Source organism: Leptinotarsa decemlineata, unplaced genomic scaffold (genome assembly GCF_025532065.1).
Source record: "Leptinotarsa decemlineata unplaced genomic scaffold, Ldec_3_MD MMD2_P_RNA_scaffold_2, whole genome shotgun sequence".
Taxonomy (NCBI): Eukaryota; Metazoa; Arthropoda; class Insecta; order Coleoptera; family Chrysomelidae; genus Leptinotarsa; species Leptinotarsa decemlineata.
This window is the reverse complement of record NW_027412529.1, coordinates 883768-896786: the sequence shown is the minus strand read 5'-3', so window position 1 is coordinate 896786 and position 13019 is coordinate 883768. Positions and strand designations below refer to the sequence as shown.

Below are 13019 nucleotides of genomic sequence, written 5' to 3'. Positions count from 1 at the left end.
CTTCTGTTATTTACTACGATTTCCAATGAACTGGTAACTTCAATCGGAACGTCGAGAGTGTTTTTTCTTTTTCTATTCCATCAAAAAATACTAGCTTCGAGGTGAAATAAAATAAACACAAGCTGAAAGACAATGAAGCGATAATGATAACTCCAAAAATATGATCATTTTTCGAATTTCGTGTCAACAAGATTTCACATAAATCAAGCCAGAATTGATTTCTTTGAAAAATGACACCATTAAAATGGTTTGGGTCGTTCTGAGATTGTTAGACTAAACACGATTCGATAAAATTATCAGACCAACGACCTAAAAGCAAAAACATTAATGTTATTCAAATTTCAGCATGTCTTCATTGAATATATTATTATTTCAAATGCTTCTAGATATGTATCCAAACACACCGAAAAATTACTTAGTAGGAACTGTTGTTGCTTTAAAATTTTCGTTGTTTTCTTCATCATTGTCTTGTAGAAGGCTTGAGTTAAAACCATTTGGGCCAGTCCGTAACCCAACAGTGCCTTGGCATGAAGACATATAAAAAAACAAATATGCCGGGTTTCTATACATTATGTGGGTTGGAAAGTTCGTAGACTAACACACAGATGACGCCACTAGTATCAAATCCATATGATTTTTAGTTAACCCTAACCCTAACCTAACACATGTACAAGTTTCACAGTTATCGGATTATTAGTTTGTGAAATAGAACATTTTGTGTGAATCAACTTTTGTTATTTTGAAAAAAATGGATAAGGAATGTCGGTTGTTAATAAAGCGTTGCTTTTTGGCGAAAACAAATACTGATGAAGCCAATCAACCGTTGAAAAGTGGCGGTTACCGACGAAAGCATTAAAAGTCGACAAAACGATTTTGGATGTTCTCGAAGTGAAGTCGATCGAAATAATTGAGGTTCTGAAGATATCCTTTCCTTGAAAAATACCATTCTAGACCTCATAACAAAAGAAAAGATAACGAAAATCGGCATAAATCACAAAAGGGAACGTTAATTATTCATTCCAGATTCCACAAAGTAAGGAAGATGATTGCATTCCATTGAAGTATGAAATATAGAACATTAAAAAACACCAAGCCCTCGAAGATATTGCTTCATAAAATTTACCATTGTCTAATTAAATCAACAGGTTTGAAACGTAGTTACTTCAACATGGTCAGTACCCACAATGATTTTCGAATGTTGAAGATTTCCATACGTCTAGATTGACTGGTACTGGTAGTGTTGCTGTTGGGTTTATGTGTGGCTTATTCTTCGGGCTTTTGGTTAGAGCAATGAGCATGACACCATGGATGATTTTTAATTCGGTCCTCATAATGTTGTAAAACCGGACCCACAATCAATGTAGAATTAGTCCTGTTCACAAGGACTTCTTGGACGTAAGTCTTGGAGAGACTGTTTACATTTGAACTGTGTAGGTGAATCTGGGGGAGTTGTTGATGTTTCTCATCTCAAGGTTGGTAGCTCTTTTACATAAGAAAGAGATAGCACTGGTTCTGGTCCTGTGTAGATCCCTGATTATTGTTTGATCTAGCAGCTTATTGAAGTACTCAATCTGCCGAATATCTTTCTTGATGTAATTCAGTTCTTCGTTGAAGTTTTTCCTGTTGCAGATACTGAATGAATAATTCATTTTGTTTTAATCGCATGGTGGTTGGATTGATGTGTTTCTGATGAACATGAGAGGCAAAAATGAAGCCAGCTCTGTTTTTCCATGATCCTATACTAGAAAAGTTTCATCTGCGTACCTCAATAAGTAATAACTGGCTCTTCTTCAAAGAGCATTTTTATAGCCTTCTGAAGAAGGAAGATAATGGGGCTTGTCTTAAACAGTATCCTTCGAGCCTCAGAGCGCTTATGATATATTTCGGTAAATCCTCTAATCCCTACTCTGTAACTCGCTATTCATGACGAACAATTTAATTGATATCACGAGTTTTGAACAATCAAATAAATTCGACAAAACGACGATGGCAGGGAAGAGACAAACCAAAAACTTACCCGTACTTCAGAATTTTCTTTTTGCAGGACAAACGCCTGCCGATAACAAAAATTTCCTCGATGACAGTTGTGGGCTACATTTCGACACCGAAGTTAAATATTTGATCAGTTTACGATGGAGGCGGATGATAAAATAGGGATGGGGGCCAAAATCGAGGCAGTCACTTATGTTTTTGGTTCCGATCAGGAGAAGAGGATGCTCGGCCGCGAGGCTTCAGGGTTAAGGACGAAGCTCTGGCAGGTCCTGCCGGTGGCGTGCGGTGAGATTTTTTGTTTTTTTTTTTACGCGAGTTAGAGTTGGATTTAGTTTTTTTCGGTTGGATTTCGGATTGATGCTCTTTTTCACAAGCCTCGTATGATTTCTGTTACAAACTTACATTTGTTTTTTTTAATAATTCTAGATGAAAGATCAAACAATTGAAAAATAATGATTCGAATATAAAGGTTATTGCTTCGAAGTCAGGTTTTGTGAATACTAGTTAGTTTTTTGTTGTTTTTCTGGCTAACGTGAAATTATTAAATTTGAATTCCAACTGGGGTGCTTCTCTGTGGATAAAAGGGTCGCGTTTATATATGAAAATTACCTTTTCATCATTGTTCTTCCGTACCGCTGTTTTCGGAGGCTGAAATTTTGTTGTAGGTTCTTTTCATGTTGTAGATGTGCAATGATAATAAGTTAATAATAATAATAATAAGTTTATTGCCAATCAAAATAACAAGATAATAACGAAAAACAAAATTCAAGAGAGAGAAAAGTAAAAACGCTTTGTATTTGATTGCAAATGGCTTTTGGTTCAGATCGCGAATTTGCATTCGTATCTGCTCTTCCACCGATGCCGAAAAAAAAATAAATAAATGACGGCTTGAAGGAAAGAAAAGCAGAAAGAAAGGAAAGAAAAGAGAAGGTAATATGAATAGCTAATACCTTTTTCAGGATTCTCGCCGCGGATCTAGTTATTCTGAATGCTGAACAGATGCTAGTTTAAACCTACTTTTAAAAACAGTTTCTGACATGTTAAAACAATTGTTTTCCCGTTTATGGAGATAATTTATTGTGGAGGAGATATTATAGGAAAAAGATCATTTGATTAGTTCCTTTTTATGTACAGGAATGTACAGCAATTTTAAGTTTGTAGGTTATATGTTCATGAAATATTAGTTTATGATCTAAAATCAACCCCAAATTTTTTGAATACGGTCTAAATTGCATCTCAGAGTTTCCCATTTTCAAGCTGTAGTTTTTTACTTCTTCACTGTTGCTATCACTTCCCAAAACAATAGCTACTGATTTGTTTCGATTGATACATTTCCATGCATCAGGAAAATAACTTTGACTTATTATTTTATAATAGTTATATTGATTTCATCTACGCCATATGCTTTTGATTTTATGCTATTTATGATGCTGAAATTTTGTATGTAGGTTCCTTTTATGTTGTTGATGTGCAATAAGAAATGATTTCCAAATATTCCAACTGAAGAGCATCCCTGGAGATAAAAGGGGCGCGTTTACATATGAAAATTATCTTTTCATCACTGTTTGTCTGTACCGCTATATTTTCGGAGGCTGAAACTTTGTATGTAGGTTCGTTTTATGTTGGTGATGTGCAATAGGAAAGGATTTTTGAACTGGGGCGCCCCCTGGTTATAAAAAGGGTGCGTTTACATATGAAAATTACCTTTTCATCATTGTTTTTTCCGTACATCTATTTAAAGAGTTTATTTTGAAATTAATTGCTTACTTCCATACTTTAGAAGTTTCCCACATTTTTTTGTATAACGATGGAGATGTAGAAAGCCAAACATTTCTTTCCCAAGATAATAATGATGGATGAAGTATTAATGGCTGATCTTATTGAGAATATCCAGAATAGTTTCGCGTTTATTGATCCTGTTTGTATCTTTCATCTGACTGGGTATTGAACGAAGGTTATTTTTGTCTAGGAAATCAGAGTGCGAGGTTAAAGTACCAAAAAAAGGGCGATAAAAACTGTGGCTAGGTAGATATTTGTATTCTTTCGATCCCGTTGAATTGTATTTCAATAGGAGATGTTATTGTGGTGAATTTCTTGTTTGATGATTATGGGATTTGCAATATTTCCATGAGTATTTTAGCAGCAAATTGAAACTTTGAAAATGCAAAGCATACCTGTCAAGTATGATCTTCCAGCTACTGATAACCATTATAATGGGTCTAAGATAAAGTAATATTTGTCTACCGGCTACATTTCAAGATTATACACATTCTTCGATTCTGAAATTTCTGTAAACATGACATTTTATTTGATGAAGGAAATGAAAAACAATTCCACAGAAATCAAAATGAGGTTGAATAACTATATCAAAAATCGTTAGACAATTTTCATGTGCCTCTAGTAGAGGCAGCATGTGGCAGCGAAGTTCATTCAAAAACTGCTGAATTTTAACCAAAAAACCGTCGCATGAGCCAAGATCAAAAAAGCGCGTGCTATTCATTGTATTATTCTCTAGTATGCTATATTATGTTCTATTCCGTGCATCAGAAATAGTCATTTTGTAGTTCGTCAACTTCGTTGTATTCGTCAACTCGTATAAACAATTCCATTCGCTTGACATACCATTTCCGATTAAAGTTCAGTAGAATATCATTGATATAATTTGAAGGGTTCAATAAATCCATTTAAATTTATTTATCAAATATAACAAAGGATGTCTATGAGAATTTTTTTCAGTGTCAGTTTGGTATTTATACCAAGTCAATATTGTATTTTATCTCTCACGACATGAATAATATGTCATAAATTAGCTTGATTGATAACTGTGAGCACGTTCGGAAACATACAGTGCGGATGTAAAAAGTTCCCTCCTGGAAGAAGCAGTCCATAAGAAAACGACTACTCTCGCAAAATGGACAGAAACTTTTATTTTTACTCAACCAATCACAAATGTTTTAAAATTCTTGACAGTTCATCTCTAATAATAAACGATTATTGTTATTTCATCTGTGAAATTGATCACTTATTTTGTGGAAATTTATGATCACTTTAATGAAATGAATTAAAACACTTTTGTCTAATTTCCACTAGTTATTTTATTTTTACGGTCGGTTTCGGGTTTTATCCCACCATCAACTATAAAACTAACTGATACATTTGATTTCTGAAAACGAGGTTTTATAGGGAGTTTGTAGGTAAGTTGTGCTGTGTATTTTCATTTATTTGACAATAAACACGCATTCTTCAGGACATTATTTTATTCAAAAATCTTGACTTCCATAAGCCAGTTCTAAAACAGCCTAGCCATGGAACACACACTCTGTCGCAAACCTTAAAGTAGGTCCACAAGCTGGAAGGGAAGGTAGTTAAAAAACAAGAGTGCCAACTGTAAAATTCAACACTGGAGATTATAGAAATTACCGGAGTTGTCAAACTTATAAATTCAAGAGTGGAGACCTACATAAATCGAGTTTCTCGTTTAGGAGTATATATTTTGGGTTGTTAATTGATTCAATAATTTCCATGGCTTCCAACAAATTCATTTTCTTCCCTTTATTACATGTGTGCGGGATTTTGAGATTATCTTTACTTATCTTATGTTTTGATTCTTGCAGATGTTCATACATTGAAGATTTTTTGTTCAAACAGACGTGTTCACGGAGCTTTATGTCAAAATTTCTACCGGTTTGGACTGTTTATACTGCAGAGCATTCGCCACACTCTATTCTATATATACCTGATTTTTTCATTATATCTTTTTTGTATTTAAAGAAGTAATTCTGAATATTTTCTGAAAGTTAGTATTCCAAACATTGAATCTACAGTCGAAGAAATCAAAGTTGAACCTGACCTTAGGCCTATAAACATCTTGACGGGCTTATCTAAAACTAAAGATCTTGAAAACAAGTGGAGTCTGTACGGAATCACTGCAGCTTTGTCAATCATATCTCAACAATCGTAGACAAAGCGTCAAATTGGGAAATCAATTATCTGCAGCTAGAAATGTCATCTTGGGAGTACCTCAGGGCTCAGTTCTGGGACCACTTTTTTTCACACTTTATACTAGCCAATTTCATAAACATGTTGAACATTGTAAAATACACATGTATGCTGATGACATACAACTATACCTCCCTCTTGAAGTTGATGACTTGAACAACGCTGCTAGAAAGTTGAACAATGACTTAGAAACCATATCAAATGTTGCCGAACTGCATTCCCTTGTGCTCAATCCAAAAAAATCAGTAGCACTAGTATTTGGAAGCAATGCTCGTCTGGCATCAGTTGAAAATAACTTGAAACTGTATCTGAATAATGAAGTAATTAGATTTGAAAGTAATGCAAAAAATCTTGGTTTAATTTTAGATGAGTCTTTAAGATTTAGAGAACATATCAATCGAAATATTCAGAGAGCCTATGGTGCACTACGATTACTATATCCTCACAAAATGTACCTCAATGTACCTATAAAGAAAATGTTATGCGAGTCTCTAGTTTTAGCACAATTCAATTATTGTTTTCCGGTCTATGGACCTTGTCTTGACTACGATACCTGGTCCAGAGTACGTGTTCAAAACTCTTGTATTCGTTATATATATATATATATATATATATATATATATATATATATATATATATATATATATATATATATATGGAATTAGAAAGTATGAACATGTGTCCCACAAGCTTGCGGAACTGAACTGGTTTAACATGAAAGATAGGTTCAAATTTCATTCATTATGTTTATTTCATAAAATTATATTATACAGAAATCCGCCTTATTTATATCGTAAAATAACATTCAGGACAGACGTACACAACATAAATTTGAGAAACAAAAATGTAATCACATGTCCACAACACAAGACCGCAATTTTCCAGAGAAGTTTTTCGTATTCGATTTTTCATCTTTATAATTCTATTCCCGATTCGCTAAAACACCATAGTAATTTATATAAATTCAAAAAAGAGCTTAAAAGTTTCCTGCGAGTTAACACATTCTGATGCAGTTCCGTTTCGTATACCCCCTTTTTTTTCTATAATCTGTGTTTCACAAGTAGTCATTTTTCGTTATCTCTCATACAACTTTCTTTTTTTTTCCACTTGGTTATTCAGGTGACCCAACAAATGACAAATGTCAAATGCCAAAAAATTGTGAAATAAAATCTTAGGTTTTAGGATTAGTTAGGTTAGTTTTCAAGTTATAATATGCTTATTTAAAATAGCAAGGGTTGAGTGGTAGAGCACCCTCGGGTGAACTCCCCCTTGGGATTTTTGTGTAACAAGATGAATATCATGCATTTTATTTTTCATTGGAAATAAAGACATTATTATTATTATTATTATAAGAGAAGAATTTTGAAAAATGTCAAAAACTCTTCAAAGTTCATGAGATCTCCCAAAAATCCAAACATATGTGTATTTAAAATGGCCCTAAAGTTATTTATACTCTGAAAAAAATGCATCCAATTTGAAATCAAACGCATTAGAAAATTCAACAGTATCTCACTCAGCCTAATATAACTGTAAAATGCTGCTTGTCATTTTTCTCCGGGAGAAAATGTATTGCAACTGAATAATAATCTGGTCGCAGAAAGACGGTTTTGATATCTTTGCAATACCAATAGCAGAAGAAACATCGTAGCAGTTTAGTTTTGGAGAGTCTATAACAAACTGCGAAATATGTTACTTGGATTAATGTTCTGTGGAAAAGTATATATCCACCTTGACATGGCAAACATATTCCAAATGGTGTTTGGTCAGAAGTAGAAAAAAAATATGAAACATGATGTAATATTTAGTACCACAGAACTTCCTGACAAATAGAAGTGGCCCCCAAGATCTCCAGATCCCACAATCCTGGATTTTCCTCTTGAGGATACTTAAAATGGAAACCTTTTTTTCAGCATTTTTGTCTTGCCTGCCGTTCGGACTCATGTTGGGATGGCCCTCCCCAACGAACCCTATCCTGCTGGAACCAGATTCCGTCATCCCGATTTCCATCGATCAAAGTGCCATGATAGCAGGTTTTCTGATGATAGGAAACACTCTGGGAACCCCACTTTCAAGGAAATGTTTCATCGAATCGAAATACGGCTTACTTCTTGGTAAGTTTCAGTAAAAAAAAAGAAGAAATGAAAAACGCAATCTTCCTTAATTTATTTCGAAAATTCGTTAATGAAATCAAGGATAAAACTGCAACGATTCGTTATCAAAAAATCAACGTCATTTGTCATTAGTTCTCCTTGAAATTGATTCTTCTTCTTATATCGTTATAATTTATCGTTTTCGGTGTTCTTCTTCTGCAATATACAGGGTGTTCCTTAAACACATGCTAATATTCAAGGAGGTCATTCTTAGACCCATTTTAAGAAAAAAACTTCCAATAGACGTATGTCCTAAACGCCTTAACTTTTGAGATACAGGGTGGCAAAATTTTCAAAAATAATCAGTTTTTTAATAATAACTGAGATAATTTTGTAGACATCTTTGGCATATTTGGTACATATTTTCCATGCCTCAAGGCGCATTTTCTGATGTACACAAATTTGTATTTTTTCAAACAGTGTCATCCCTACGGGTTTCGCATTGAATATTTTTGGAGAAAAAGTTCTACGCCAATGATTTCTTTTCAAAATAAAATCATTTTTAAAATCCTCATTTATTTTTGAGAAAATTTGATCTCCTGGTATTTTTTTGTCCGACGCATGATTTTCACTCAAAAAAATAAAAATCGACAGAAAGCAAATTAAGAAATTAGATCAATTCTAAAATTAATGAGAATCTGAAAATTGCTCCATAACATATTACCAATTCCCTAATAATATTTGAAAACATAATTGCAAAAAAATAAATTTTTCACAAAAACGAGTTTTATTTTATTTCGTGACAGTAAGTCTAAACGAATAGCACAAATTTGTTAATTAGTAATAATACCAAAACTGATTATAAAAATTGTTGGAAGTGGCCACCTGCACTTAGTATGCATGCTTCCGCCCTTCTACGCATGGAATTACGTACCCGTTCAAATATTCCCGGCGTATTTCGTATAGTTTCACACGAGGCAACTATTCGCTCTCTTAAATCTTCTAAAGTATTAACGGGAGTTTTATACACAAGAGTTTTAAGGTGACCCCATAAAAAAATCTAAACTATTGAGATCGGGGGATCTTGCTGGCCATTGCTGAGGTCCTCCGCGACCTATCCAACGATTAGGATAAACTGTTTTTAAATGGTTAAATTACACTGAAATGAGCAGGGGCGCCATCGTGCATGTACCATATTCGATTCCTTAACGCAAGTGGCACATCTTCCAATAACCCAGGTAAGTCTTCTTCGAGAAAGTGTAAATAAGAACGACCATCAAGGCGTCCTGGTAGAAAAAATGGGCCTATTAGATGATCACCTATAATTCCTGCCCATACATTAACCGAAATTGGTGTTGGAAATGGGTTTCGGTTATTGCATGGGGATTTTCTTCAGCCCACACATGATTGTTATGGAAATTTTGAATGGCATTCCGAGAAAAATTTGCTTCGTCTGTGAACAAAGTTTGTGTCTCAAACTGCGGATTTAGTGCAATACTTTGTAGATACCACTGACTGAAGTTCACACGCTGTGGAAAATCTCTGGGGAGTAATGCCTGCACTCTTGAAATATGGTATGGGTATAACAAAAAATCAACCAAAATACGCCAAACAATTTGATGACAAATATCCAGAGTTCTAGCGATCTTCCTCGTACTCGTCTCAGGATGTTCCTCAATTTCTTGCAGCACCGCTTCCTCAATTTCAGGAGTTCTTACTACACGAGGTCTACCTTCCGGAGTCTCTTTCTTGAAACTACCAGTTTCCCCAAGTCGACGATGAATATTTGAAAAGGTTCGGCTATCTGGTAAGGCACGATTAGGATATCTTTCCTGATAAATGCGCCTGGCTTCTGTTGCATTACCATCGGTAAGGCCATATACGTAATGCATTTGCGCCATTTCCGCATTCGTATAATTTACCATATTTACTGATATTCAAAAAAACAGCGGACTACCAAAATAACTTCAATAACACTTCAAAATCAATCAGAACGCGCTGTGACAGTTTTTAACACCAACACGTTATTTTAAACCAACATCAATATTAGCTACTGACGTTTGTACATACAGAGAATTCGTTTTTTATTGCTATGGTGGGTACGCTGTTTTTTCTGCTTTTAATCTTTAAAAGAAATCACATATCGACAAACTCCATATTTCCAAGAGGTGCAGTAAATAAATTCTGCTACACGTCATTTATTCCAGGATAACTAAATTTATGTTTTCAAAAATTATTAAGCGATGCTGCGTTATGACGTAATTTTAATTGAGAACAGTGCATCTGACAACAAACAAATACCTTTTAGATCCTCAATTATTTTGCAACAAATCTGATCTCTTAGTTTTCTTTCAGTCGATGCACGATAACGCATCAGATTTTTAAGGAATTTATCCTTAAGTAAAGCGATTTTTAATTTTTTGAGCGAAAACCATGCGTCGGACAAAGAAAACCCAGCAAATCAAATGTGCTCAAAAATGTATGGAGATTTTAAAAATAATTTTTAATTCAAGATAAAGCAGTGGCGTAGTATTTTTTTCGCCAAAAATAGACATTTCAAAACTCGTACGTACGCCACTGGCAGAGAAAATTAAGAAAATTGTACATTAGAAAATGCGCCTTGAGGCATGGAACATATGTACCAAATATGCCAAAGATGTCTACAAAATTATCTCAGTTATTATTAAAAAACTGATTATTTTTGAAAACTTTGCCACCCTGTATCTCAAAAGTTAAGGCGATTAGGACATACGTCCATAGGACGTTTTTTCCTTAAAATGGGTCTGAGAATTAGCTCCTTGAATATTAGCATGTTTTTAAGGAACACCCTGTATATGGCCCAGAAGACTTAGTAATTCGTCCATCACAAGGTTCTATAACGACAGCAGTAAAAATAATCTCGTATTTTTTCCTGTGCAGGCATAACCTTCATGACCTTGGGCTGGTTCCTGATGTGGCAAGCGAGAGACATTTACTGGCTCCTCGGCAGCAGACTTCTAGTAGGCTTCGGAAACGGTTATGGTGTCGGACAACTGAAGATCTACATCAGCGAGCTCTGCGACGATGGCCTAGCGACCACGCTCACGAAACAGATAAACCTGTACGTCTGCGCGGCAGTGGTAGCCGTTTTTCTCCTTCGGTCCGTTCCTCGACTTCGGGCAGACGTCCTTCATCGCACTGATGACATCTATAGTCGTGTTCTTCCTGTTGATGTTCCTACCATCGACTCCGGCGAACCTGATGAAAGCCAAGCAGGCGGGAAAGCTAATCTCCTTCCTCAGACCCAGCACTAACACGTCAGAGGGGGTTAATAAGATCGTCAGGGATTTGGGCCTGCAGAAGAAGAAGGAGTTCGGTTTGTGGGAGATTATCCGCGACGGAGCGTTGTGTAGACAGTTCCTGATATTCGCGTTCTTAGTTTTTTGTCAGCAGTGGAGTGGAGCGCCAGCTACCTTGACCTACGCGCAGATCATGTTCGATCGCTCGCGCTGCCTGCACGCTCCGTTCCTGGCTATTGCCTACGCCGCAACGTTCTTCGTCGCCACCTGTTTGGGCTTGTATTTCGCGCCCAGGTTCGACAAGCGAAAAATATTACTCCTTTCTAGTCTCAGCGTTATTTTTCTGACGGCAGCGAAGGTATGCGTCATCTTCTTCCGGCTAAACGAGACTTACTGGAGCTACAGCTCCGTTCCTGTGATGTTTGTATATATAGTTACGCATACTGTCGGTTTGGGCAGTTTGCCCGTTACGCTTATCGGGGATCTCTTCCCGAAAGAGTGTCGTATAGCAGTTACGCACTTTTTCATCATGTTCCATTCCATGCTGGCGTTGATCGTTACCAAGGTTTTTCAGGTGCTGATCAGCCGGTACAACGTAGGAGTCGGCTTTTGCCTGTTTTTTGGCGTGAGCGTTGTGGCTTTTATTTTTATTTATTTCTTTTTACCTAAGAAGACTGAACAAACGAAAAGTATTAATATATTTGTTGCAAGTAAGGACCAATTTAAATAAAATAATTACTTTGTTGCTGTTTGTTTATTTTTGAATGAAAGAGCACGTCCCCCCACGAGCAGGTCAGCAAACGTTTGTGCTCTAGTGATGATTCACTAAAACCAGAGGCGAAAAAGCCCTGCACGGTTGAATCTAAGGCGAATTTCACTAGTTCGGACTTCCATTGTCTACTATATAAAATGATTTGAAATCCCTGAAACAAGTAAAAAAGAATAATTAAAAATGAATAGCTGAAAATAACAATTCTATTAAGCAAAAATAAACCTGAAATGAAATAATAGTGAAATAACCTACAAGTAAAAATATAATAATTGAAAAAATAAAAATGAATGAATGAAAAAGAAAATAATAAAAAGTGTAGAGTTTCCAAGTCACGTTAGTTCACGACGTTTCGATTTTTAGTATCTAGAATCGTATTCGGGTGATGACTGGGCTGATTCCTCCGAGAGATGACTATTTATAGGTCGTTCGAGCACTTTCGGTTATCTCCGCTTTCCATTTTCCGCTTCACTGGTTCCGTGGGAGATGACCGTTTTGGCGGGAGTTGGCCAATTTTCGTTTGATGATGGGTTTCCATATGTTGCGTATTTCTACGCTGGCTTGGCTGAATACGTTGTTGGACAACATGTATGCGGCTTCCTTGAATTTTCGCCTAAACCAATGTTCCTCTCTGTGCAAGATCTCAGCTTGGGACCACTCGATGTTGTGTTGATGGGTCCAAACATGGTCTGCTATTCCTGATTTGCAGGTTTCCCCTCGCTGTGTGTGCTTCTTGTGCTCGGCAATGCGAACATTCAATGGCCTCTTAGTTTCACCAATATAGGATTTTCCGCACTCACAGGGTATCCGGTAAATGCAATTCTTGGAATCGCAGTCCGCGTTTGGGGCCTGGTTTTCGTGAGGCTGCTACGGATAGTGTTACCGGATCTG

At 36.0% G+C, this 13019-nt stretch overlaps 1 protein-coding gene across 1 annotated transcript; it reads left to right on the top strand.

The window, feature by feature from the left end:
• The first annotated feature begins 1971 nt into the window (after window positions 1-1971).
• On the top strand, window positions 1972-12104 carry LOC111504610 (solute carrier family 2, facilitated glucose transporter member 8). Its single transcript, XM_023159254.2, is given in 4 exon segments — window positions 1972-2277; window positions 7902-8102; window positions 11001-11209; window positions 11211-12104. Coding segments are annotated over 4 exon segments (1434 nt in total). The 5' UTR covers window positions 1972-2132; the 3' UTR covers window positions 12090-12104.
• Window positions 12105-13019: the final 915 nt, after the last annotated feature.